Source organism: Trichoderma camerunense, assembly GCF_050948025.1.
Source record: "Trichoderma camerunense strain CBS 138272 chromosome Unknown V8C40scaffold_16, whole genome shotgun sequence".
NCBI classification, from domain to species: Eukaryota; Fungi; Ascomycota; class Sordariomycetes; order Hypocreales; family Hypocreaceae; genus Trichoderma; species Trichoderma camerunense.
Genome location: NW_028145354.1, coordinates 905355 through 929475, shown reverse-complemented (window position 1 = coordinate 929475; position 24121 = coordinate 905355). Strand labels below are relative to the sequence as shown.

General features: G+C 50.4%; 8 protein-coding genes across 8 annotated transcripts; 3 read left to right on the top strand and 5 right to left on the bottom strand.

Annotated features, from left to right (window-relative positions):
• Positions 1 to 103: 103 nt before the first annotated feature.
• V8C40DRAFT_268859 (uncharacterized protein) lies at positions 104 to 434 on the top strand (the record flags this gene model as incomplete). Its single annotated transcript, XM_083220003.1, has 2 exons — positions 104 to 343; positions 408 to 434. 2 exons carry the CDS (start codon positions 104 to 106, stop codon positions 432 to 434), a joined length of 267 nt encoding a protein of 88 aa, XP_083070327.1.
• Positions 435 to 4202: 3768 nt separating this feature from the next.
• Positions 4203 to 5286, bottom strand: V8C40DRAFT_268858 (uncharacterized protein; the record flags this gene model as incomplete). Its single annotated transcript, XM_083220002.1, has 3 exons — positions 4203 to 4351; positions 4539 to 4733; positions 4836 to 5286. 3 exons carry the CDS (start codon positions 5284 to 5286, stop codon positions 4203 to 4205), a joined length of 795 nt encoding a protein of 264 aa, XP_083070326.1.
• Positions 5287 to 7279: 1993 nt separating this feature from the next.
• Positions 7280 to 9327, top strand: V8C40DRAFT_281601 (uncharacterized protein; the record flags this gene model as incomplete). The annotated part of the gene is made up of 2 exons (XM_083221640.1): positions 7280 to 7388; positions 7445 to 9327. 2 exons carry the CDS (start codon positions 7280 to 7282, stop codon positions 9238 to 9240), a joined length of 1905 nt encoding a protein of 634 aa, XP_083070325.1. The 3' UTR covers positions 9241 to 9327.
• A 317-nt stretch (positions 9328 to 9644) lies between these two features.
• Positions 9645 to 10009, bottom strand: V8C40DRAFT_268856 (uncharacterized protein; the record flags this gene model as incomplete). Its single annotated transcript, XM_083220001.1, has 2 exons — positions 9645 to 9716; positions 9803 to 10009. 2 exons carry the CDS (start codon positions 10007 to 10009, stop codon positions 9645 to 9647), a joined length of 279 nt encoding a protein of 92 aa, XP_083070324.1.
• An 884-nt stretch (positions 10010 to 10893) lies between these two features.
• Positions 10894 to 15846, bottom strand: V8C40DRAFT_252882 (Nup133 N terminal like-domain-containing protein). The gene is made up of 4 exons (XM_083217479.1): positions 15270 to 15846; positions 15104 to 15173; positions 11639 to 15043; positions 10894 to 11585 (listed from the first exon to the last, which is right to left on the bottom strand). The coding sequence occupies exons 1-4, from the start codon at positions 15606 to 15608 to the stop codon at positions 11266 to 11268; spliced, it is 4134 nt and encodes a 1377-aa protein (XP_083070323.1). The 5' UTR covers positions 15609 to 15846; the 3' UTR covers positions 10894 to 11265.
• A 308-nt stretch (positions 15847 to 16154) lies between these two features.
• V8C40DRAFT_252880 (AFG1-like ATPase-domain-containing protein) lies at positions 16155 to 18943 on the top strand. Its single transcript, XM_083217478.1, has one exon. The coding sequence runs from the start codon at positions 16812 to 16814 to the stop codon at positions 18774 to 18776; it is 1965 nt and encodes a 654-aa protein (XP_083070322.1). The 5' UTR covers positions 16155 to 16811; the 3' UTR covers positions 18777 to 18943.
• Position 18944: 1 nt separating this feature from the next.
• On the bottom strand, positions 18945 to 19910 carry V8C40DRAFT_72461 (uncharacterized protein). The gene is made up of 2 exons (XM_083223361.1): positions 19777 to 19910; positions 18945 to 19688 (listed from the first exon to the last, which is right to left on the bottom strand). The coding sequence occupies exons 1-2, from the start codon at positions 19825 to 19827 to the stop codon at positions 19113 to 19115; spliced, it is 627 nt and encodes a 208-aa protein (XP_083070321.1). The 5' UTR covers positions 19828 to 19910; the 3' UTR covers positions 18945 to 19112.
• Positions 19911 to 20211: 301 nt separating this feature from the next.
• V8C40DRAFT_276777 (Adaptor complexes medium subunit family-domain-containing protein) lies at positions 20212 to 23884 on the bottom strand (the record flags this gene model as incomplete). Its single annotated transcript, XM_083220888.1, has 6 exons — positions 20212 to 21305; positions 21440 to 21515; positions 21731 to 21799; positions 22295 to 23303; positions 23370 to 23789; positions 23841 to 23884. The coding sequence occupies 6 exons, from the start codon at positions 23882 to 23884 to the stop codon at positions 20212 to 20214; spliced, it is 2712 nt and encodes a 903-aa protein (XP_083070320.1).
• Between the last annotated feature and the right edge of the window lie 237 nt (positions 23885 to 24121).

Sequence of the window (24121 nt, the reverse complement as noted above, 5' to 3'; positions counted from 1 at the left end):
GGTATAGGATAGATAGATAGTGCGTAGGCGCCAAACTCGGCTCTCGTCCCCCCCAAGCTCCTTCGATGGTCTGGCATCTAGAACCTGTCCAAGGAAAGCCGCCATGGTTTGGGGCTGGATGGATTTAGCCATGTTCATGTTGGCTCTGCCGCAGATGCCGCTGCTTGCTGCTGCTGCTAATGCTCCGTTCCGAAGGAAGGGCGCTGGCTCAGGCAGATCAAAGCAACAGCTCGCGAATGAAGGGCGGCCACCGGCCAACATCCCTGGCTCCGGGAGGAAGGGCTTGGGAGCCATACGCATACGCCGCGCATGCATGCTGGTCTTGCAGAAACGGGTTGCAAAAGTATTGGGTGCATCCCGTCGATGCTACTGGCGGAAGCTCGCATGTAAACTAATGTACGGTATAGCCTGCAGTTGCAGCGTGCAGCAGTTGAAATGCAGGCGGCCCTTTGTGTCTCATTCAGCTATGCCGGATGCAGTTTTGCCTACATATGAGGCCCTCGGCAAATCCTCCATTACCGCCCGCATATGCAATGCGATGCGCCCTCGTCCGCACATCACCCACGCGAGCATGCGGGCCTCGTCCCTGGAGAAGCCAATAGGCCGAATTATCTGGTTTTTTGGAGCCGCCGGCCGGATTTTTTGCACCTCGAGCACCTTTGGGAGCATTTTTTGATCACGGTGTGCAAATGCCCGACGACTCGGATGTCGTAGAGAGAGCTTGAATTGAATTGATTCTGGACTTGCCCTTATTAGCCTGGTGCACAAACGCCGTGAATAGAGTTTGATTACAGACTGCTGGATCGGCGCGCCATAGACACTCAGTCTCTCCAAAAACCACCAATTGGCATCCATTGAAGCCAGACACAGACACAAAACAAAAACACCCGATCAAACACCCGACCAAAACCCGACCCTTGGAAACCTGGAAGCCATACTCCGTACACAAACCGCTCAAAAACTGGCCCAACCCAACAAACCCAATTGCGGCCTAGCCAGCCCGCGTCCTGGACGGCCGCTCGCCAGAATCTTCCGGCTCCACCCCGCCGAGTCTCCCTGAAAACTCTATTTAATGGGCTTTGCTGGGCCAGGGGACGTGGGAGGGTCTCAAATAGCGGCAACAACGTGGCTCCAGTTACGTGGTGCGTGGGCAGCGGAAAAAGAGGGAACCCGCACGCTTTTTTCATCGCTACTTCGTGGGTGTGGTTTTTTTTTAACTTCCATTGGAAAAATCCATCTTTTTTTGTGTTGCCTGTTCTGTTTGCTGGCACTGGCAAGTTGGTAGTAGTTTCGAACTCTGTCGGCTAGGTCGCGAAAAAGGGAGGGCCAAGCGAGCGAGTGCGTTGTTTTCTTGTCACCTTCTTCTTTTCTCTTTCGCTCCCTTTTTCCTTTTTCCCTTTGGCTTTGGTTTTTGGCTTTGGGCTTTTTTTTTTGTGCAAGTGTCATGTGAGAATGGACTCCGTTATCCGCTTTTCCGCTTCATCTCACTTCTGCTTCTACTCCTTCTTCTCTTCCCCATCTCCATCTCCCCTCACCTCCCCTGATAAAGTGCAGCCGGGAGCCGATTCCCGTACAATTGCCCGGGGCCGTAGTTGATGGCGTCTAGGCTTCCCACGTCGTCTCATCAAACTGGGGACACAACGAGCAAGTGGGAAAAATCCCGCTCTGTGACATCTATCTGGATAGACAGCGAAAAGAGGCAACTAGCTTCCGCTGTGATCCGTGATGCCCTGTGAAGTAATAACAACGTGGCTTGTGGGTTCCCAACCACACACACTGTTGCAGAGCAGCATGTCACTCATGAGGGTTGTTTATGGGGAAAACGCATCATCACAATCACCTTACCAAAGTGCTCTGATGTCTGTCTGACTGCCTTAACCTCACGACTAAACTACCTAACTACTAAACATGCCATAACCATACTACCTCCATACCTCCATACTATTTCACAACTACCTCCAACCTTGTCAAAGTCCCCACGTCTTTAGCAGTCTCAGACTCCATCGTCGAAAAGCACCGAAAACCCAAAAATGTGCCAGTCGGCGATTACAAGGTGGACGTGGACGCCTCCCCATTACCAATCTTCGTCTTGTCTTCTCTCTCCCTCTACGTGGTTTCCACAAACGGCAATTTCCCAGAGCGTGTCAAAGGGCAACAAAAATGAAGTAAAATGAAGTAAAAAAAGGACTCACCCGCGTTTTCCGCATTATCCGATCTTCCCGTTCTGAGTAATTACTGTTTCTTCATCATTTCAGTCGTATAATATCCCGAGTTGGGAAAACGAGCCCCGATCTGTATCGAAAGGCTACCCCCCCCCCCCCTTCTTCTTCTTTTTCTTCTTCTAATGTTGTGCGCGACTCATGTTCTGAACTTTCTATTAGAATTTTTTGTTCTAGAAGGGCTGATTTCCACGCACTACGGGTTGTTTGCTCCTGGGGCGGCGCCGCCTCGTTTTGCTAAGAAGCCCTTGGGAAGAGATTACAACTGCTCTCTGCCCACCGGAAGGTAGGGCGGGCCCAGCTTTGGCCGCTTGTCAAAAAGAAAAAACTGGTCTGAAAGCTAAAACGCACGTTTTAGAGGAGGGGCGAGGCGTTTTTCGAGCGTCTTCGTTCGCCCCGGCTTTGTCACCATGGCCATGGTAGGGGGGGCTTGGGGGGAATGGAGAACACCAAGAAACGCCGCACGGCGTCCAATTTCCTTGTCTCTTCTCTGGAAGAGAGAGAGAGCGAGGGCCTTGTCACTGTGTCCGCTGGAGACACACCCCCCTCAATCTCTGCCAACTAATGAGGAAAAAAGGGTTGAGACCAGTTGCCCACCACGCTGAAAAGATAGCCAGACGCTGGTGTTTCTCATGTTGACGCTGGTGTTCCTCCTTGTGACGCTGTGTGTGTCGGCCCGAGATTCCCTGATTTGCCCATTCGTTGCAGAAATCTCCTTGAAGAAGGGGGGGTACGGAGACGGAGGTGAGCCCGATACAGGCCCGGAGAAAGCTGCGGACTCTTGTCCGTACCCCTATCGAAGACACGTCAACGTCGCCCGCGGAATTGCAGCTCTGGGTCGATGGCCCTTGTCTCGCCACTTTTTTATTTGCTTATGCAATTTCTCATGGATCTTAAGCTTTTTGAGTTTCCTTCCATTCAAACGTCTTTTTTTTCTTGCTGACTGACTCTCCCCCTTTCAGCTCAGCTCTTTTCTCTGTTCCCACCCCAGGTTTTGTAATCACCCGCCCATTCCATTCCAGAGAGACGGGAAGAGAGGGAGAGAAAACGTGACAACCCCGGACCGCTGGGACGGACGCGGCGTTTTTCTTTCCCTTTTTCCCTTATTACCTGTCTACCTAACCCATGGTAGTGTCTCTTCTGGCTTTTGGCGCCGAGTGGTTTGACGTGATACGTCATGTTTTTTTCTGATTACCGATGACAGCTACTTAACTGGTCTTGGCTAGATTTCCGCTCGAAGAAATCGGTGCTAAGCAGTGCTGGTAGCTTTTTTGCGGCTTCGACAAAGAAAAAAAAGGGGGGGCTGAAGTTGGGATGGTGTTGTCGGCTTTTAAGACTTGACTTACGGCCTTTTAAGCTTGTAGAAGCCGCTGGCGGTGTCTTTGTTCGTCGGCCTTTGTCCGTGGCACTACTGCGCGCTTCTGCTTCTGGCGCTATCCGCCGTTGAAAGTTGCCCAAAGCCCAAATGTGATATCGGGAATCAAGATACGAGCAGCCGAATAGCCGTAGAGAGAGACAGAGAAACTGAGAGAAACTGAGAGAGAACTGGCCCCCATCTCTAGTTTTGAGGCGTGGCTTCGTAGGCTTGGTATTGTGCAGAGTTGTTGGCCAATCTGTCGTTGCCAACGAATGTGGTTGCGGGCGCAAGCGGGCTCATTGCGAGTTTGTGTGTACTCGTATCGTTATTCTATGGTATGGAGAGTCTCTGTCTGTCAATCAAGAACATCATGTTCTCTGTCTAAGCTTTTTTGGTTGTCTCTGCCATGTCTCTGTCATGTCTGTACTCTTCCAGCCTAATATTTGCCAAAACCTGTCTAGATGTATAGTAGTGCGATCCGTACGCCCGTGTCTAACTGCACCACTGCGCCCTCCCCCCAACAAACGTTGATAATAGTATTACAAAATTCATACAGCCAGATAGAATAGCATGCTTACTTGCAGATCTCAAATGCCAATCTCGGCTTCCTTCGGGTTGTCTGTCATTTATGACCGTGGGGTCCGTTTGCCAATATTCCAACCCCATCCGCGAAGCACCTTGACCACCTTGGGCGTCACCGCCGCCGTCAAGGGCACCCGAAGGAAAATGAAGCTCTTGTGGATGGCGTACGCCAGTGCCAGCTGCGTTGCCAGGCCTGCCAAACAAAAAAACCTCATTAGCTTCCTGTGTCTCATATCATGCCATACTGTGCCCTCCTCGGTTGCTGCAAGTTACACGCCTCGAAAAAGCAGTCGGGCATAGTCCGATGACGTGGAGTCGTGCAAGACATTGCCAACGCAACAAGACATTCTCGGTGAAAAGGGGGGGCCGTTCAAACTCACTGGCTTCTTCTTTGTTGCGCTGTTGCGCCTTCTCGACTCCCCAGCCCGCCATTTCCACCTTGTCGCTGATATCGTTGCTGCCCAGGTGCTGCTTCTCTTCCGTCTTGAGAGATTCTCGCCATTCGTTCCATCGTGTTCGCACCGATTCGGGGATAAACTTGGAGACTGCGGACACGACGTAATGTTCAACTTGACCTGTTTGCCATCCCCACGCTCACATCAGCATACTCATGCTCATACTCATACTTATACTCATCCTCCTCTAGCACAGCATCGACTGCTGAGAGGTACACGTACCTATTCGCTCTGTCCCGACCACCCTCACCAGGAGGAAGCAGAACGGAAAGTCCAGCACGCTGAGCGCAAAGTAGACGCCGACGGCCGACCACCCGTACTCCCTAGAGAGCTTCTTGAATCTCCCGCTCAGCGACAGCTTCTCCTGGGCTCCTTGCGCAGTGTTGCGCCTGAATGCCGAAAATACAAAGCTCCGCCTTTGCGCCCCCTTCGCAAAGCTGTCAGCTATCCTGACATTTGGTCGCATCGAAGCGCCGTGGCGCGTGGTTCCCCGCCAGGGCTGAATTGAATGTAACCTCGTCCATGATGTGCTGCTGCTGCTGTTCTGGAGCTTCATGACAGGCTGTGACGAAAATAGCCTTGCCCAAGCATCCCTCAATGCTCCATATTGTGCCGTCGTGCCCTTGGCCGCCCTAAACGGTGCCGCTCTCGATTGAAACGCCGCTCGAATCATTTTGTAGGATGCAGGGAGTGCAGAGGTTCCTCTTCTTCCTCTTTACCCAGCGTAGTTGTTTATATCGAATTTCGCTCCGTTCGTGAAAGGCAAAAGAATGACAAAGGACTCTGGAGTGCTCGCCGAACCTCGCAGAAGGAATCACCGGTGAGATGGAGATAGCGGAGCCTCGGAGCTGCAAGAGTCCGCACCAGCAGCAATTTCGTATGCCGTGCAGCTCAAGCCGGAATTGCCGAGAAAAATGCGTGTGTACGATGCCGAGAGCGCAGCAATTCAATTACAATTGCTCCCCAAGACGTAAATAAGTATGAAAAGCAACAAAGAAAAAGAGGTCAATCAAGCGAAAAGCCCGCTTTGGCCTCCTGGCAAACAATGATATTGCTTTGTTGGGGCTGGTGGGGTGATCAAAGCATGAGGTAGCTGCAGCTGGGATTTTTTTCTTAGCCTTCTAAATTTTTTTCTCTCTTGCTAGGGCTGTTCCGACATTTCTCTGTGCCGTCAGGTCACGATGATGTAAAAACACGGCTCTCCCCGATCCGGGTCCATCAAAGGATCGGGACAGGGATGAGGCGCGCTAGCAGGGCTGGTGATGCATATCACGTGCTGAAGCTCTGGGCGACGACGTTGAAGATGGAGGGAAAGCTGTAAAGGCATTGACTGGGAACAAAGGTAGACAAAATATTTAGTTCTGGTCAGCTTTCAAGAGAAATTATATACTATACGCCCCTTCTCTGGTTGGTTGATGATGTCAATCGCATGGTTTTGATATCCACTCTAAACCTTGCGTGTCTGAATGATGATGATTCGGAATTCCTAGCTTGATAGAAGCAGTTGCTAGGTAGGTGTAGCTATGTATAAAAGAATAAGAAAATTTATTTTAAATCATAATATACTAGTTTAAATTACTTTCCTTTCTGTTTCCCCGTTGATTTCGTAGATGCTTTGAACCAAGTGTAGATGTAGCAACCTTTCAAGACACCAAAAGCATCCTGCATCACGGCCTACATCTTTCAACCACTGACACCGGATTCCTGTTTAAAGATGCAAATAATTCAATGAAATATACATGGTTATTATCACAGTATCAGATACAAGACTGCAGGATATATATGATGCATTGGGCAACCTCGTAAGCTTGCAGTTCATCAGCATCGAAGAATATGACCTATCATGCACACTACCACCAAAAGTGAGCCATACTCTTAATATAAACTCCCGTCCATCTCACACATCCAATGAGTGTAAACACGTCTCTAGTTGCAGCCTAATCGTTTGATGCCCAGACAGTGATTCAGGGACACGCTGCCAGTGGCTCCTGCCACATGTTCAGTGGCATCCTCCCCCTGAACAGCTGTTCGTCACCTGCCAATCCTCCAACATCCGGCCAGTCACTCCCTAAAGGCCTCTGAATTAAAATTCTGCCGCATCTTGCACCATAAAGGTGCATAAATATGTACGTTTCTTCTCCTCACCGACATCGGCGCCTTTTTCTTCTTTTTCTTCTTCCTCCTCCTCTCCAAAACATGGGCTCCTAACACTCTGCCCTCTCTCCAGCAGCAACACAACGACTATCTTCTGTACTTGCGCTCTTCCTTTCCGACAAGACAAGATTTCGCTTGCGCCTCACCTCGCCTCGCCTCTGGGACATGAAATCTCCCAGCTTCGCCGATCGCCCTGACCATATGTATGATCCTGGTGGCCAGCCTTAGGGTTTCCAGAGGTTGCTCCCCCTACGAAGATCTGGCTTCATGATCTTCCCTCGACCATCGAATCTTTACTTCATCACTTGGGAGATTTTGGTTGCCATCACGCCATTCGCCATAATTTTCCCATTTCACTCGTTTGACTGACCGACCCCAATTCACTCATTTTTCCTTCGTCGTTCTTTTCGTCACTCTTTTTTCGTTTGTCTTGTTTCTTATACCATTTGGCCTTCTGTTACTGGCTCATTCACTTCATTTTTTGTTCCTCTTCTTGTCCTTTCGGCTTTGAAATGGCGCCCCCGCTTCGAACCTATGGGAAGAAGAAAAGTTTGCTTGGTCCCTTGGGCTCCCGACATCGTTCTAAGGCCTCGGCCGATTTCCTTCCAGCAAAGAACCCCGGTAAGCCATTTCTTTTATATAATACTTAATAAGAGGTGAAACCAACTTGGGAACAGATCTTGGTTCACAATCTGTGAACCCCTGCTCCGATACTGCGAAGCGACACTCTCGGACGCAGAGTAATGTCCAACCAACCAGCATTGAGGAAATTGCGAGCGCCTTACTCGATGACAGCAGTTCAGAGCTGCCAGCAGAAGGGGATACCAAGGGACAGTTAGGAAAGGACGATCCTGACTGTACAACTTCTATTCCACCAGTTCGCGAAGACTCTACACCAGAGGTTGGAGAACAACCCATCATCTCGCATTCACCAAAGTCGTTAAAGGGAGGATCGACTAGCAATAGTCGAGCACCCCGGCCGAGTGCTCCGAGAATTCAGAAAATGTCTCCCAACAATAGGTTTGCAAAGTCCTCACGGCCTCGTGGAAGCTCAACTTCATCTCCTAAACGGAAAGACTACAGCTTGATCCGCCCCCTCGCGGACTCTGTGAAAAAGTCGACCTATCGTTCTCCGTACCCTGTTGTGAAAGATGCCGAAGCAGTTTGCCTTCTTCCGCACAACGTCATGGATGGAACTCCAAGAATTCTCTTGCAAAGCGAGTTGGCTGGTCAAGGCCGCGCTGTGGCGACTAGTGCCGATGAGATTCAGGAGAAAGTATGTGCCATGTTGGCGGCAACGGACGCTCTAAAGCCATCCCCTTCTCAGCCGAGAAAGTCGCCTGTTTCCAAGATGACTCGCATGACTCCATCGAGAGTATTGGCCAAAGTATCCAGTGCATGGGATCGATGGCAGGTCAGATCGTCTAGCGGAGGAGCAGCAAAACCACGTGCCAAGCTCACGAAGCAGCCCGTTCAAGAAGACTCCCCTAATGGCCCACTGACTTCTCACCCCGTATTTGTATCTCCTGCCCTCAAAAGAGCGTCTTTAATCGACACGATTGAAATCCGCCTTAATGAAGGCGACAATCTCAATAGAAAGAAGGTGCAGCAAATGGTGGGTGGTCGTGTAGCTCGCAAACCTGTGGCCAATGACGGAAAGGCTCTCAGGAGCGGCCGATCCATGGACGATGACCCCTTTGCTGAGCCTGCTCTATACCATAGCCCAAGCGCTATTGAGAGACGCCAACATTTGAAGATTATGGTTGGATCCAATACAGCGTCTCTGCTCATCATCGACCCTTTTGAAGCCGAAAAGGGATTCGAGAACAACCTCGAAGATAGGATCTTGAGTTCTTCCCCAGTCTGTGCATCCACGCCTCGGATTCATCTCCATAGGGTTCAAACTCCCACTCTTGAGGATAGTCTTGACGAACAGTGCTCCAAGCTGCCGACTCAGATTAGCCTAGAGAAGGGGACCACTGACTTGACCATATACCAATCTCAAGAAGCCATATCTTTCAAGAAATCCCCGAATCAAAGTGGCCAGATGAAGACGCTGCCAAACACCGATCGCATCACCGTTGGTTTGATACGAGACGGGCCTTCTCTTGATACGTGCAGCGCAAAATGGTCAAAGAAGCACCCATCTCCGAGCAAGAGGGATCTAGAACAACTTGAGATAGCCTTTCGATGCTATAGCGAGCTCAAAAGACGTGGGATCGGTGAAGAAGCTGATGAACTCGCGGCGCACTATACACCCTCCACTCGGTACTTGTCCCCTCGAGATACGAACAGGATGATGAAGGCTCGTGAAGAAGGTGTCAAATCCATGTCTGGCAGTGAATCCAAGTCTCCCGCCAAATCCCAGATACGACGCCCGGCTGATGACCTAAGACGTCATCATCAAATTCGCCTTGCTCCTGTTTACCGACCAACGATTCCGCAATCCGACGAGGTTGACGAATTGCAGTGAACCATTTCTTTGGTGAAATGGGAATTGGAATTGCAACTCGTTCAGAAAAATAGAAAAGGCTACAAAAACAAATGAAATTGGGACGGGAAAAGTACACAATGATTTGCAACAGACTCAGTGAGATGACAGGGCATCCAGAATGGCTTCTACGCATAGGTTCGTTTAGAAACTGTGCATTCAACGGTGCTCGCACAGGAGCCACATCTACAGTTGGCTTTGACAGAGTATAATAGACAGGAGTTACAGGGAAATAATCGGCATGAATTTGATGTTCTCAGAAATATCAAGGTAATTATTCAATAGATATTATTAATTTAAAGAAAAAATGAGTGTGAGGCGTTGCAGCTATCCTCTATATGGGTATCATTCTGTGCCATCATCATTTCGTCAAGTTTAAAGCGCCTTTACAAAAAGCGTCTGCGACGGACGTGCGATCCACGACCATCTGTGCCGCGCATTCTGCGAGTTCCGGCAGCCTAATTTTTAATCGATGTTAGCTATTAAGTCCTTTCTTCTCCAACTATCACATGTTGGTGAGAAATGTAAGAGATGTCGGTCATACCTTTACACCTGGACGGCGAGTCAAGCTTCCCCTCAATTTGAGGAGCGCGCCGCTGACTTTGTCCTTGAGCGTGGGCTTGCGCTGGTGATGCACACGAGGAGTTCGAGTAGTTCGAGGAGTTCGGCGGGAAAAGATGCTGCGGCGATAGGGCCGGGCAGTGGTGGTGGTTGTTGTGTGGTGATGGCGGCGGTGAGTTGTGAAAGGCATGATGGCGGTTTGGTTTGTTTGTATTGATTGGTTTGTTTTGGTATAAGTGATTTGTATTGAGCTTGAGTTTCTTTGTTGTTGTATGTAGTTTATATGGTTATGATGGAATGAAAGATTGGCATCATGGAGGGAAAGAAGGGGATTTATATATCTGATTTGAAGCCATCTCTTACATGGAGACGACGGGTCGATAACATGATGCAAGTCATTGTGGAGGGTACCCTGCAGGACCAAAATCGACGATCACAACGTAATCGATGCGTTACGTGTAATCGTGCCATAGAAATGAAAACAAGGTAATATAGTTTGTATTATGGTTCGGCAGCTACACGATGGCTTGAATGTGTGCAAACAATGCCTTGGCGATCTATTAAAAGATGCTTGGAGTCCGTCATTCTACGTCACCCGTTCAATCAGGATGCTGGGATCGTCGTTGGACCCTGTGGCTAAGGACGTCATTTGTGGCGCCGGTGGAGGGTGGGTGTGGCTGGTGGTGCGTCACTGAGGGGACTTGGGATCGAGATCAAGCAACTTGAGGATTGGAATACGAGCTTTTCTGGAATAGGAAGTTTGAATGCTTCAAGATTCGAGGCTTTAATTCCTCGGGCTAGAAGGAAATGGAATTTGGATATCCAACAAGAGTTTGAAGCTTGTGGTATAGCCATCATTGATGAACTATCGATACACGCCACACGACCATTGGAGATGGTATCTTTGTGATCTCTTTATTCGACAATACCCATACAAACTCATCTCATCATTATTGTCAGAACTCTCAACGGTCGTTCTCTCAAAAGCTAAATATGTCGTTCTTCTAGCGCTTGTTCCATCAAATTCCTAATCCACTGAACATGCAGAATCTCAAACGCAAGTGGACTTTAATGTAAGATGAAAAAGGCACCTCAGCGCCTGACTGTATTCTCCAATCCGGAGTTATAAAATAAAAAAGCAAGCATTCTGTGTCGTAAAACTAGTAGATAATACTCTCGAGTGCCTTGTGTATAGCAGGCCCGTTGCTTTTTTGTTTCTTTCTCCTCCCCTTCGTCCCTCATGTCATTTCTTCCTCCTCCGTTTAGTTTATTTATTGTACAGCATCAATAAGACCAGATGAACATGAATCAGTTAGCCAAACGCCGCCCAATGACAGAAATTTGTCAAGTCATTTCTCTTTACGTCTTTTCCCTTCTTCACTTTGATCCCGGTTTTGTCCCTCCATATCATATTCCCCTCATCTCATTTCTTCCTCCGCGTGGCCTTTACAAAGCCTTACCATTAGTGTTAGTGTTGTTGAGTTCGCCGCCCAACAGGGGCGCGGACAGATTCATGGGAGGAATGGCATTCTCTGCCTGCTCCTTGATGTGTTGGGCTTGTGCCGCTTCCAGAGCGGTGCGTTCCCATTCCGTCAGGCGATTCTTTTCAATGTATTGTGTGAGGAGCTTGTCCTCGTGATGCATGGCGTCAATCAGCTTTGACCTCATGCCCGCCTCAAAGTCACGGAAACGGCTATCGAGATGCTCTGAAAAGGCACCAAGGGCATCTTGAGGCGACATTGGCTTGAAGACACTGTGGGCATTCTCTGCAAGGTTGTGTTAGCTTTCTTCTTGTTCTCGTCTTCTTGATTCCACTCACGGTATTGAATGCAGTCTGAAAGCATTGCGTATAGCTCAGTGCTTGCCAGTCTCTCCACCACTTCCTTGTCATCTTTCAACTGCGTGTCGTTGATCTTTGACCAGTCATCTCGGATAAAGAGCCTCCTCCAGATGAGCCGTTTAGCGTCTCGAAGTTCATCGCCGTGGCAACTGCTCTCGGCCACCTTAAGAGCCAACCAAAACGGATGTGCTATTTCTTCTCGGGATTCTTGTGTGAGCTCCACGAGTGTCAACAGGTCAATCAGCGTCATGGCATCAAGAGCTTCATGCTTAAGCAATCTTTCCATGCCATCCTCGAAAACCTGGCGCAGAGCTTTCTGCCGTTTGGGCACATTTGCACCGTGGGCCTCCATGGCAAGGTTCAAAGCGGCTGCTTCGTCAACGGCGTCGTAAGTACTGGGGAAAATCTGAGCGTAGAGCTGATCTTGAATCTTAACCGTAATGAGCTCCTTGTCAACCTGCGCCAGTTTCTGCTCAAGTCGAAGGTCTGTCTTTGGCTTCGAGCTCGAAGGCGGCGACGTCTTCTCTATCTTCTCTATCTCAGCCAACAAGGCCAATTTTCCAAGGCTGAGCTCGATTTTCTTGCTCCACACTTGGTGCTCCTTTTCAAGAGCGAGATGTATTAGCGTCTCTGCGGCATGGCCGACTTGCTGTTCTTGCTGAATGTCATTGATCCATGATATCCGTGCCAATTCGGGCCTACTGCGGAGGAACCGGGTCTTGTAGCCCAATGTCTCGAGCCCAAACGCCAACACAGCATCAACTCCGTGCTTTTCGAGCATATACTCGTAAACAGGGAAGGCAAATTCTTGGCCATATCGGGTGAACCTTTCTTCTAGCTCTGCTTCCTTTCTTTTCTTCAAAACCCTCAAGTTTTGTGACTCGAAAGTGGTCAGTGTGGGCTCGCTGAGTATGAGCTCTAATTCCTCGATATGATCAAGTAGGATAACTGCTAGGCCATCTAGGCAGCCATGCTTCTCGGCGATAGTAGCTCCTTCTTCCCATTTACCTGCTCGTCCAAGGCTGATGGGTCTGTTATACCTTTCTTTTTGATATTCCTTGGCAAAAGTTTGGCCCATGGATTTCTGGTCCGGTGTCGTCTCAGCCCATCGAGCATATTCCAGAATAGAAGTGAGCATGCCGTCAATGGCCGATGGGAGATCCTTGTAAATCTTGGAAATAATAGCAGGGTCTGGTTTGCCTGATGGCTTGGCTTTTTCATCGGCGGCTTTTGACCATTTCTGATACCATTGATCCGAGAGCTCAACTAAGCGCGCGACGTTGTTGGCAACGTAATGGCATCCTGTCCATGGCTCAGGGAGGCCGTCGTATCCATCACGCAAGATGCCCATTCTCAACTTCTCGTCACCCAGCCCGTAGAACGCAAGGTTGTTTTTGCGGAATTCCAGAGCTCCAAGCAGAGCGCATATGTTAATCTGAAGTGCTTCGGAGATCATCATCGTCACCTTGGCGTCATCCAGTAGTTTATCCTTGTACAAGATCTTAATAACCTCGTATGCCCATGCCACGAAGAGTTCAAGACGGAATATATCGTTGATGAACCAGTGGCGAATACGATCAACTTCGCCAATTTCAGCGCTAGGGTTGTGCTTTTGGTCCTGATGAATGAATTCAACAATGTATCCAATCAAGCTCTTCTTGCTGTCGGACGGGCGCGCTGCGACGAAAGCCTCCTGTCGTTTCCAAAGGAGCGTTGCTACGTGCATTTTTTCAGCATTGTATAACAGACTCCAGCGGGTTTTGCGGTCCAGATGGGTACCAGTAGCCTTTAGGTGAAGGATAAGCTTCTCCAAAGCATTCGAGCGTGCAACAAGATTTTCTTCCAGTGACGCAGGCAAGGTAGACATATATGCGGTAGTCGAACTCAGAATCTCGTTGCTGACTTCTTGTGCTGCCTGCGCGATTTCATCCTTTGAAAACGTAACTTCCTGGCGGGCATTGAAAACCAGAGGGTTGTTCTTCTTAGTGCCAAAGAAGACAGCCTGTTCGAGTTTGCCCTTGGCGGAAATCTGTGGAGGTTGATCGCTTGCGAATTTGTCCACATCCGTTGTCGCAATACGGACGATTCCGGCTCCACGAACCATCAGCACCACGGCTGGGTTTTTACTCTTGGCGCGAGCAGCCCGACTTTCCTCGCTGGAAGACGACACATGCGACATTTCTTCGAATCCAGATCCAATAACCTCATGCACATTATCTTCACGAAAGTCGATGACATCCTCAAATGAAGGAGATAGGGTGTGCGTGTCGGTTTGAAGTTGGGCATCAGGAGACTCTGGTGACACTGCAATAGACGCTATTACCGCAGCACGGTCGAATACTGCGAAAGCCACGAGTGCAGGACGTGGCAGATAGAGCCGCGGCCTAACAGCCTGGATAGAATCCGCCTGGGGAACTGGTGTAGTGTAGGAGGTAATTGGTCGAATCATGCCTACTTGGAATCTCCTCTGCGTTAGAATCACCTCCACGAGGGCGTAACGGGAGACGGCCCGGCTAGTCAAGCTGACAAGCAGTAGCAATTGCTGAACAGATGGGTCATCCGTAGATGTAGCGGCGCTAAGCTTGCTAAGATCTAGGTACTTGTGTTCCAGGCCTCTCGGAACGAAAGTAAAGTCGAGAGCTTCGAAGGAGTCGGCTGGAAGGTCGCGGCAGAAAGGGTCCACTTCCCAGAGCGCTGATATGATGGACTCTCGGGCATCAAATTCGCCAAACGGTTCACTGTGGCCTCCGCGGTGAACATTCCATGACTGCAGCTTGCCCTTGTTTGTCATGGCAACAATATTCTTTTCACCAACTCTTGTGGATCTATCAGCCCGGACAGCTGCAATATCCCCCTTAAGGCTTAGGTGCGAAAAGGCAGAGCGAATGGTACCGAATATGCCGCTGGTAGAAGTCGAAAGATTGCTTCGTAAAAACTGGACAGAAATTGCCGGTCGTCCGTGGCTGTCTCGCACGTTCATGTAGGCCAGGCGCCCACTGTTGAAGGTTAGGAGGAATCCAGCGGTCTCTGCATTAGTGATGGCAACCACTTTTTCGCCCGAGGACATTCCAGAAATCTGATACTCGACGCCGGACCTGTCTTTCTTGATGAAGGCGAACGTAGCAGCGCTAGAGATAGACTCCCAAAAGACGACCTTGCCAGTGCTAGCCATAACAACAACCAGTCCAGGTTCGGTTGATGATGCAGAGGGAGAGACGAGGCATCCCACCGGGAGGGCATCGTTGGGCTTCGAGGAGGACGGAAGAGTGAAGGTGAAGGTCTCGGGGGATTGCGAAGTCGAATTGTAAGGCCAAACAACAGCATGTGTAGGTGTTAGCGTCAAGGCATAGCCAGATGATGAAAAGATGTCGGCGTGTTGGCTCCCTGCTCAAGTTAGAACGCGATGTCGCATGTGCGAAAAAAAAAAAATTGAACGAAACATACCAGACCAGTCACTCCGGATTCTGTCTGGCAGTGCTGGCAATTTGCTGACAGTATAGGCATTGGTGCTTGTCTAGAGAAAGGGGAAAATATATTAGCATTCGACAATGGGGGAGTTGATGAAGAACTTGATGCGACATGGGGAGTGAGGATGAAGCTTGCGGCATACCAGAACGAGGCTCCCATCACCCTTTTGGGCAGCACGATCGCCATGCTTAGGCTTCTTCGTCCGCACAATCAGCTCCTTGCGCAATACGGTCTGTGTCGGAGGAGCGTTTTCGACGGCAACATCCTTCTTGGGCTCGACGGGTGTTGCAACTTTTTCCGGTCTGGCCTCAGCTATCTCGGGCTGGGCATCGTTGTTGGTCGAAGTTTGCTCGCTCAGAGGCACGCGCTGTCTCTTGGATTTCGGAGCCGTCACGAGCTGCTCCTGGCTCTTAGGGCGCAATCGCCGTCGGGAGCGAGTCGCCGTGGCCGGGCCACCCTCGTTCGCGGATGGAGAAAACATGATGGTTGACGAAAAGGCTGGACCAGGCGATGAACTGGAATTTGAGATCGCAGGGATCGCGCCGGGCGCGCGAGTCGCGATGGCAGCTGCTGATGGTTCCGGGGGTTTGCGGGAGATGGATTCGATGATGGAAAGAGACTTAGAAGGGCATGCCAAAATGCCTGTTCTTGGGCAATGAAAGATGCAAGATTGACCTCCACAGGCCAAAGGGCAAATGTGGTGTAGTGCGTGAGAGAAGCAAAACAGCTGCTTTGATTCATTGGTTCTGCTGGCGGTGGAAAAACAAATGGGCAGAATCCCCAGCGCACGGAGACGGGAACTGCGTAGGTACGCGAGTCTTCACCTATTTTACACCAAAAGCTGAGGTATCTACTAAGTAGCGTTGCTCTGGCGCGCCGAACGATGGGCCATCTGACGTACCCACGCGCTACCTCAGGAACAAGTACCGATGAAGCTTTTGATATATTAGAAGGTACTTACATGCCGGGTAACTATCAACAAAAAAAAAGCAATCACACTGTCGTCAGACATCTGTGACAAGGAGAAAAAAAAAGTCATAGCTGGAGAACCGTGCACAAGTACAACGGCCGACACGTATTTTTGCTGCGATCAAAATGTACTCCGTATCCCCAACACGCAATCCATTTCGGTATCAAATACAGTACAGTTACCTTGTTCTAGTAGCCCAATGGCATTGGTTCGAAACAATTAAATTACATGCAGTATCGATTCACCAACCACCTAGGAGGGCTGAGAACTGCTACTGGATACGGGCGACTGCAGGTCTGAAGATGTCTCGGTGAGTGTACGGTATTTAGCATCATCCAGCTACTGTATTGGCAACAGCTCAGCTACTCCCACGAACTTCCTAGGGTAAGCTACAGCTACTGCCAGACAACCTCGGGTGTTATAAAATTTGGCACTTGGACAATCTTTTGATGTCAATTAAGACAATCGCATATCTGACTGCATTTGGATGCTCTACACTGTATTTACTGTAAATTCTTGGACATCTCCTTCTTCATTCGTATTCTAGAGGTTCTTTTGTACAATTCTCCTCATCGTTCTATATCCTCCCATTTCACACCTCCTCGCTTCTATATACCGGACCGCCACGATGACAAGAGTATAGATGACAGGAATACCAGGTAAGATATCTTCAAACATTACTCGCTAAATGGCCACTTATATATAACTCGAGAGATGAGCCATATAATCAGCATGAGGAAATTTTCCACGGCCATCATCATTACCGACCCTTTGGTCAAATACCAGTCACTAGTTGCAGCAGGTGTTTACTCTCCCGATCCGGCCCAACACCGTCTGGCACGCCATTTGCACAAGATCTATGTCCGTATAAAAGATTATTCACCCCAGATTGAGTATCGCCAGCGGCTGGATCAAGTAGCCCGTCTCACCGAGCCCAAAAAGATATCACAGGAAGAAACCGGAGAGGGCATCCTGGCACTACGCCACCACGCGATATGGCGGAATCCCATATTCAAACATCTACTCAACACGCCTGAGGGTAGAGAGAGTCTTGCTCTTACTCGAGTTCTCACCAATCATCAAACAGCTATTGACATCGATTCTCCCAAGGGACTATTTCTTTCGGGAGAAGTTGGCACGGGCAAGTCGATGCTGCTGGATCTTCTCGCTGAGGGTTTGCCAACGCAGAAGAAGAAGCGATGGCATTTCAACACGTTCATGCTCTACACATTATCCCAACTCGAGAATCATCGAAAGTCACACCCTCAGTCTTCAGACGCAGCCGCAGAATATTCGCTCCTCTGGATGGCCAAGAAACTCATCGACGAGTCTCCAATCCTCTTCCTAGACGAATTCCAGCTCCCAGACCGTGCTGCCAGCAAGATTCTCAGCAACTTATTCGTTACCTTCTTTCAACTCGGTGGAGTCCTTGTTGCATCATCAAATCGGATGCCCGAGGAGCTGCAGAACGCTACGGGCATTGATTATGCCCCGACATCGAGAGGTATCTTGGGAAAGATATTTGGGAGCGCAACGCGTAATCGAGGCGAACTCTTCGGCCAAACGAGTGATTTTGCTGCATTTCTAGAGGTCCTCAAAGCTAGATGCGATTTTTGGCAGATGGAGGGAGCTCAAGATTGGCGGCGGAGAGAAGAGCATTCCAGTCCTGATGCTTCTGTGAATCAGTTGGAAGATGTCGATGGTGTTGTGCGCGTCACCACTCCAGCTGAAAGGACAGAAGATGAGAGCAAGACCAAAAAGAGGCCACATTACTATTACCTCTTTGATGAAGATGAGCAAACATTTACTCAGAAAGTTCAAGAAGCCGTTTCAGGAGTCAACAGCGAGCCAATCCCGTGGGAGCCGTCCAAGCTCATCGTCTACGGGCGTCAAATCGTCACACCACGCCACTACAACGGCTTCGTCTTCTGGACTTTTGATAAGCTCGTCGAGTCATTCGGACCGGCAGACTATCTCACAATGGCATCCACTTACCACACATTCATCATCGACCACGTCCCCGTGCTGACCATATTAAGCAAAAACGAAGCAAGGCGCTTCATCACTCTGCTCGACGCCATGTATGAAGCTCGCTGCAAACTCATCATACGCGCCGAAAACCCACCTGACGATCTCTTCTTCCCGGAGACATCATCGCCTACAAGCTCACCAGGAGAATCCGTTGGAAACAATGGGAATGCAAACACCGGCACCGACGACGCAACATACTCTGAAACCGTGGCTGAAGTCTATCAAGACCAAATCTCTCCCTTCCGTCCAAATGTGTCTTATTATGATACTAGATCTGCGACGTCAAAGTACGATCCGGACCAGGACTCCGACTTTGGCTTGCAGAAGCGGCCAGTGGACTTTGGTAACACGGGCGCCTTTACGGGAGAAGACGAGCGCTTTGCTTATAAGAGAGCGGCTTCGCGATTATGGGAGCTTTGCAGCGCGAGATGGCATGCTAGAACAGGAGACTGGTGGCAACCGTTAACAATAGAGGCACGGCATTGGGAAGGGGGAGAGGCGTCGAAACCGTACAAGGTGAAGCCCATGGTGAAACAGACCGTGGACAGTGCAGAGAAGATGGGGGAGAGCGTGGAGGTAGAAGAGGTAGCAGGACTATCGAAATGGAGGATTGAGCATCTGAAGAAGCTGAGCGGGGAAAAGGAGTGAGCGAAGGGACATAGATGATATATATATATGAGTGTTATGTGTCTAGTAGTCATGGAGTACTTGATGGGTATAGACGGCTGAAGATTTCAAGAGATGTATTGAAGATGGACTATAACCATTACAATATCCTACATGCCCTAGACAGGAAAACAATGTCTGAGCCAAAACCAAACGACATCTCGCAATCTCGCTAGTTGTACACCATATCAATCATGGATATCATGAATAGCCAGCCCACCCGCCAAAACGCCAATGCAAATGCCCAATCGCCCTACCCTTAATCACAGCTTTCTATCTCTCTCTCCCTCCCTCAATATTCTCTTTTTATCCTCATCCTCACAGAGTCGTCACTCCTGGCGTCCACGCCTCCCCTATCCTCTTCATGTCATCCCCAAACTTCTTGCTCGTGATCCTCCGCCCACCCTTCCCCCCCAGCGGCGCATGCTCGTCCGGATCGTAGAATGGGTTCTGCAGCAGCCGCACATACGCGCTCTGCATCGCCCTAAACACAGGCTTGATCTCCGAATCCCGCAATCCCGCGCCCACGCTCCCCACGGACGATCGCGCCGCCGCCGCCGAGGCCGAAGTCGAAGAAGCTGTCGATGCTCCCGCCGCGCCGCCACCTGGACCTGCGACGCCGCTACCTCCCGCCTCGACGCGTCGTCCGCGCATGTCCACTATACAGACCATCCGCACGCCGGTGTTGGTCTCGAAGCCATACGCCGCGAGGCGGTCGTCGATGGCGTGCAGGAGGCCAAAGTCTCCCGACGCAGTGCTGGTTTTGGATCGCAAGTCGAAGACGTCGATTGTCGAGGACAGCAGGAGGGAGAACTGTAGGGGGTTCCGGATCGGCGTGAAGGAGTTGGCGGTTGGGTCGTAGGAAGGGAAGATGGAGATGTGTAGGGGGTTGTTCTGCGGGCGCGATTTCGTCAGCTGCTGGGCCAATCTTGTTGCGCTCTTCTAGCTTCTAGAGAGAGAAGGGAGAGAGGTTTAAGCTTACGTTGCGCCCGATGACGCCGAGGCAGGCGACAGAAGGTATTGCGGCGGACATGGTTTGTTCGTGTGTGGTTTGGAGAGGTTGCGGTTGATGTTGAGGTGCAGGAGCTTAACTGCAGTGGGCAAGGATTAGGATGCATGTATAAAGTACAGCTATTTTGGTGGGGGTTGGCCTCGGTCATCTCTAAAAGCTTCACCTGTCTCGCCTGACACGGTCAAAGACTCCTAATTTAATATCACTGCAGCTGAATTACAAGAATTACGAAGAAAACATTCATTAAATAATATTACAATTCGCCTACAAAATAACACCCTTGGGCGCATCCGTCATGCCAATGTGCTCGCCAGCTTCTGCTAACCTTACCCTACTAATACACGGAACCCTACTTATATACTGGAACTGAGTCCTCCAACCTAGATATCTATACGCTGTCATCCCTCATTCTTCCTCATCCTCTAAGATGTTTGCCGTCTCTTCTAATCCTCGTAGCACCTCTTCCACCTCATACGGGTCTGTAATCGCCCATACACCTCCTCCCTTGACTAGATCCTTTCCTCTCATGCCCACCTCCTTTCCTACCAAATTTCTGCCCACTTTGCCGGGGCCAATACCGACCCATCGCCTGACTTTCTCCTCTTGGTCGAGGTACTTGATTGCCGCCCACCATCGAACCGTCTCAAGGCATCCTCTCGCCAGGAGGTCCTTTAGTTGCTCCTTGCTTTGGAATGGTCTGGCAGAGACATTGCTGATACACGGCATCAGTCCTGGGAACGTAACAATATCCTCGTTTTCTCGGCCTGGGACGCGGCTCTTCTTCTCCAGCAGCGTCTTCATGACAGTTACCGCAGGCTTCATGATGGGGCTGTGGAAGGGGCTGTCGCTGTGTAGTCGCACCGCTCGTGGGTCGTGGCCCAAGAATTGGCGAACATGCGCTATAAGCATCTTGATTCTCTCCATGTTGCCACTCAACACGATCTGGTTCTTGCTGTTGATGTTGGCGATCAACACTTGCTCAATCGGCGGCACATCTTGGTTGCTCTCCGATTTGCTCCCGTCGCTCGAGTGCCCAACGAAATCCCGAATCGCCTTGATCAAGCCTTGTAGATATTCCGGCTCTGTAATCACAGCCACCATGCCGTATTCACCTCCATACTCTTGTATAGCCTTCTTCGTCGCCTCCGACATCGCAGCCGCGCGCCGCTGCACTAAATAGTAGCTGTCCTCAAAGGCAATGTATCCTCCAGCGACTAGTGCAGTGAACTCGCCCAGAGAATGGCCCAGCGTAAAATCGAAATGGTCGACAACTCGAAAGTTGAACTCGCGCTCGAGGATGCGCAGTATGAAGATGGATGTGGCCATGATGGCAGGCTGGGCCATGGTCGTCTGCGTGAGCACTTTGGACGGGCCATTCTGTATGACGTCGGAGATCTTGAATCCAGCGCAATGGTCAATCTCTTCGATAATCTGCGAAGCCGTCGAGGGAAACGCCTCCAGCCAAGGCGATAGCATGCCAACCTTTTGCACTCCCTGACCTGTTCCACACTCGCGCAAAGCTCGCATCAGTCACAAAGAGCTATTCTAAACCTCGGCAATCGCACAGGCAAAGCTCACCCGGGAAGAAAATCGCCGTCCGCGGCCTTCCAGGCCTGCTCGAGCTCCATCGCACTGAATGTCTGCCAGATGCCGGCGCGCAGCATCGCGAAGCCCATGTCAGCGATGACGCATCTCGGCTGACCCTCGCGCTACGCCGGCAATGCAGAACAGCACCTCCAAAGCGCTTCATGGCCTCGCGACAGCCAATGTTGGAGCCACGGAGATTCCGTGTTCTCTCAGCTTGATGATTGCGCTTTATACGGCCAGAATCGGCATGACAAGGTGGATATGGAATGGCCAAACGGAAGTGAAGTAGGTACTGCAGAAGCTCATCCGAGGATAAGGATAAGGAGCAGTGACGCACCAGGATAAGAAGCACGTGGGGTATAGCGTTATAAGTGGCTGTTCCCGAGCTGTCACCGAGCTGTAGCATCTGCACTAGCAAATACCTAGCCACGGCAATGCCAAAGGGCTGCAGATTCCGGCATCTTTAAAAGCTTCCGCTTACTGGAAGCTGCAGCTGTTCGTTGGGGCAATTGAAATTGTTGGGCCCAAAGGATCTGTTGATGGCATTTATTGGTGTGCAACTGCCAGGGGATGCCAATAATGGTGAAGTTGCTCCGGACTTGATTCGGGTATTGATCGACTTCTACTATTCAAATCCCAACACGAGTACGAGCATGACACTCCATCTGCCTGCTTAACAGGGATACGATATTGCTAAATGACGATAGCGAGCAACGCAGTTCAACTTCAGTCTAGCAGTCTATTAGCAGCGAATTTCTACTCCTCCCTTGCTAACTGTCAGATACTTGACGCCCTTGTAAGGCTTCACACCCTCACCCAGCCCTCGGCTTTTCCTTGTGTCTATTACAATGCTCTCAATTTTCAACCCGCTCGCCAGCCAGCCTTTCACGGAGAAGCTTACAGATGCCGAACTAGGCATCAGAATCTTGTTCTGCGCTACCCTCTTAGGGTCCTGTTCATCATCCGCACCTTGCTTTTCCTTGCCTTTTTTGGCAGCCGGTGTGCTTTGGTATGGCTCGTTGTATGAATAGTCAGTGCCAAAGCCGAATCCCGTAGGATCAAACTCTTCCCCTTCATCGTCATCAGCTAGAGACCCTACCACCGTACACCTCAATCCAAAATGAGACGTCGGGCCAGATATCTCCTTTGCGGGGATGTGCCACTCAAGTCGCCCTTCGGCCCTGTTGAAGCTTGCATCCCCCCTAGACGGTCTGATATCGGACAGGTTCCTCACGTCTTCAGGCAGAGGAATAGTGACTGTCAAGTCATCTAGAAGTGGCGAGCTTGGAGTTCCAGGATGCGGTGATGACAACCGTCCAGGGATTCCAGGTACGCCTGCAGCACGCCCCAGCTGGCTTGCCGCTGATGATGAATTGGGGGTGCCAAAAATCTTGTTGGTTTGCAACCTGACTTCGAATTCGGATCCCACAGGGCCGAGGCCGGTTTTCATCTCAAGGTTAACGGGAAGCTTGAGATTGTTTGAGTTTACGCTCCCACTCTTGCCACTTGTAAATGGTAACAGGTCAACCTCGTAGCCAGCCAGGATGAATCGTCCGTCGGGTGGTATAAAGCTCAATTCTCCAGGTCGTTCATTCCACTTGTTTAACCGAACGCATGGGTGGAAGACGGGTAGTTCCATGATGCCACCGATATTGTGTTTTCCTGACGGACTGCTCAGGGTCACCAGAACATCTGGAACGCCTGACACCTTTGACGTAAATGCAATTGTCCCATTAGCAAATGCAGCTAAAGGCCTTCCTGAAGGAGCAAGCGTGACGGAGAGGGTTTCGACGACATCGGCGTAGAGCTCGTTTGACGTGTGCCGTACGTTGGCCCGTCTCCAAGGCAGCGCTGGCGTGTTGGAGGCTATCAGGGACGGTGTGTTTGAATTTGTGTTGAGCGGATTTTTCCTATTCCAAAGTTAGTCGAGAGAAGCATACTCGCCAGTTGCTGAATTGTTGCAGGTCTGCACATACCCGGGTAAGTTGATGCTGCCCAGCAACTTATCGACCCAGCCTTCCATCTCCACCACTTCTCGTAGAGCATTGGGCTCCGTCGTACTGACGGTCCCTGCATCACACATTTCCGTTAGAAGCTGAGCGACGACATCGTAGTTGTTCTCTAGCTTGACAGCCAGCAAGGGTGCCCCAACAAAGTCTTCGAAGGCGTCCACAATCCGGTGGAGGAACTCGAGCACGAGGAGGGGTTCGATTTCGGTCGATGAGGTAGCCAGAAACAGTAGATTGGAGTGCGTTAGGCTGAAGACGAGCGTCGGAGGGTTTGCATTGGGGAGGTAGATTAGGCTCGGCCGAGGAAACGGATGCTCGAGGTAGAGAGACAGAAGGTGGGAAGCTGAGAGGGGTCGTCCGGTATAGGTATGCGATAAGATGGGATTCCTACACCTGTTAGCAGTGCTTGTAAGGGCTTTCACAGTGTTGAGAGATTACCTGTTGTCATCGTAGATGTGCAGCGCTTCAATAACGCCGTTCATGGTGACGGCTCAGCGCCTTGTCCAAGGTTCAATGCCACAAGCTCCAGCTCTCCAGTCGCGCAACTAAGCAAGCATGACGAAACTCGGTGGTGGATTGTGCTGACTAACGCAGCTGCGCCAATCACCTCACGTCGCTGCACAAGCTGCTTGAAAACCCACCATTATCAGGCGTTTCTTATCGAATTGTTCTTGATCTTGCTTCGAGTTTGAGCGCCTCAACTACTGAACCAGCGGCTT

Excerpts from the sequence above, each read along its gene's own strand:
- V8C40DRAFT_252882 (XM_083217479.1), bottom strand. The coding sequence starts at position 15,608 with ATGTTTTCTCCATCCGCGAACGAGGGTGGCCCGGCCACGGCGACTCGC. Across the intron at positions 15,174-15,269 it reads GTGATGGGAGCCTCGTTCTG|ACAAGCACCAATGCCTATAC; the intron begins GTATGCCGCAAG and ends CCCTTTCTCTAG. Across the intron at positions 11,586-11,638 it reads TTCAGACTGCATTCAATACC|AGAATGCCCACAGTGTCTTC; the intron begins GTGAGTGGAATC and ends ACAACCTTGCAG.
- V8C40DRAFT_252880 (XM_083217478.1), top strand. The coding sequence starts at position 16,812 with ATGAGCCATATAATCAGCATGAGGAAATTTTCCACGGCCATCATCATT.
- V8C40DRAFT_72461 (XM_083223361.1), bottom strand. The coding sequence starts at position 19,827 with ATGTCCGCCGCAATACCTTCTGTCGCCTGCCTCGGCGTCATCGGGCGC. Across the intron at positions 19,689-19,776 it reads TCGGCGTCATCGGGCGCAAC|AACAACCCCCTACACATCTC; the intron begins GTAAGCTTAAAC and ends TCGCGCCCGCAG.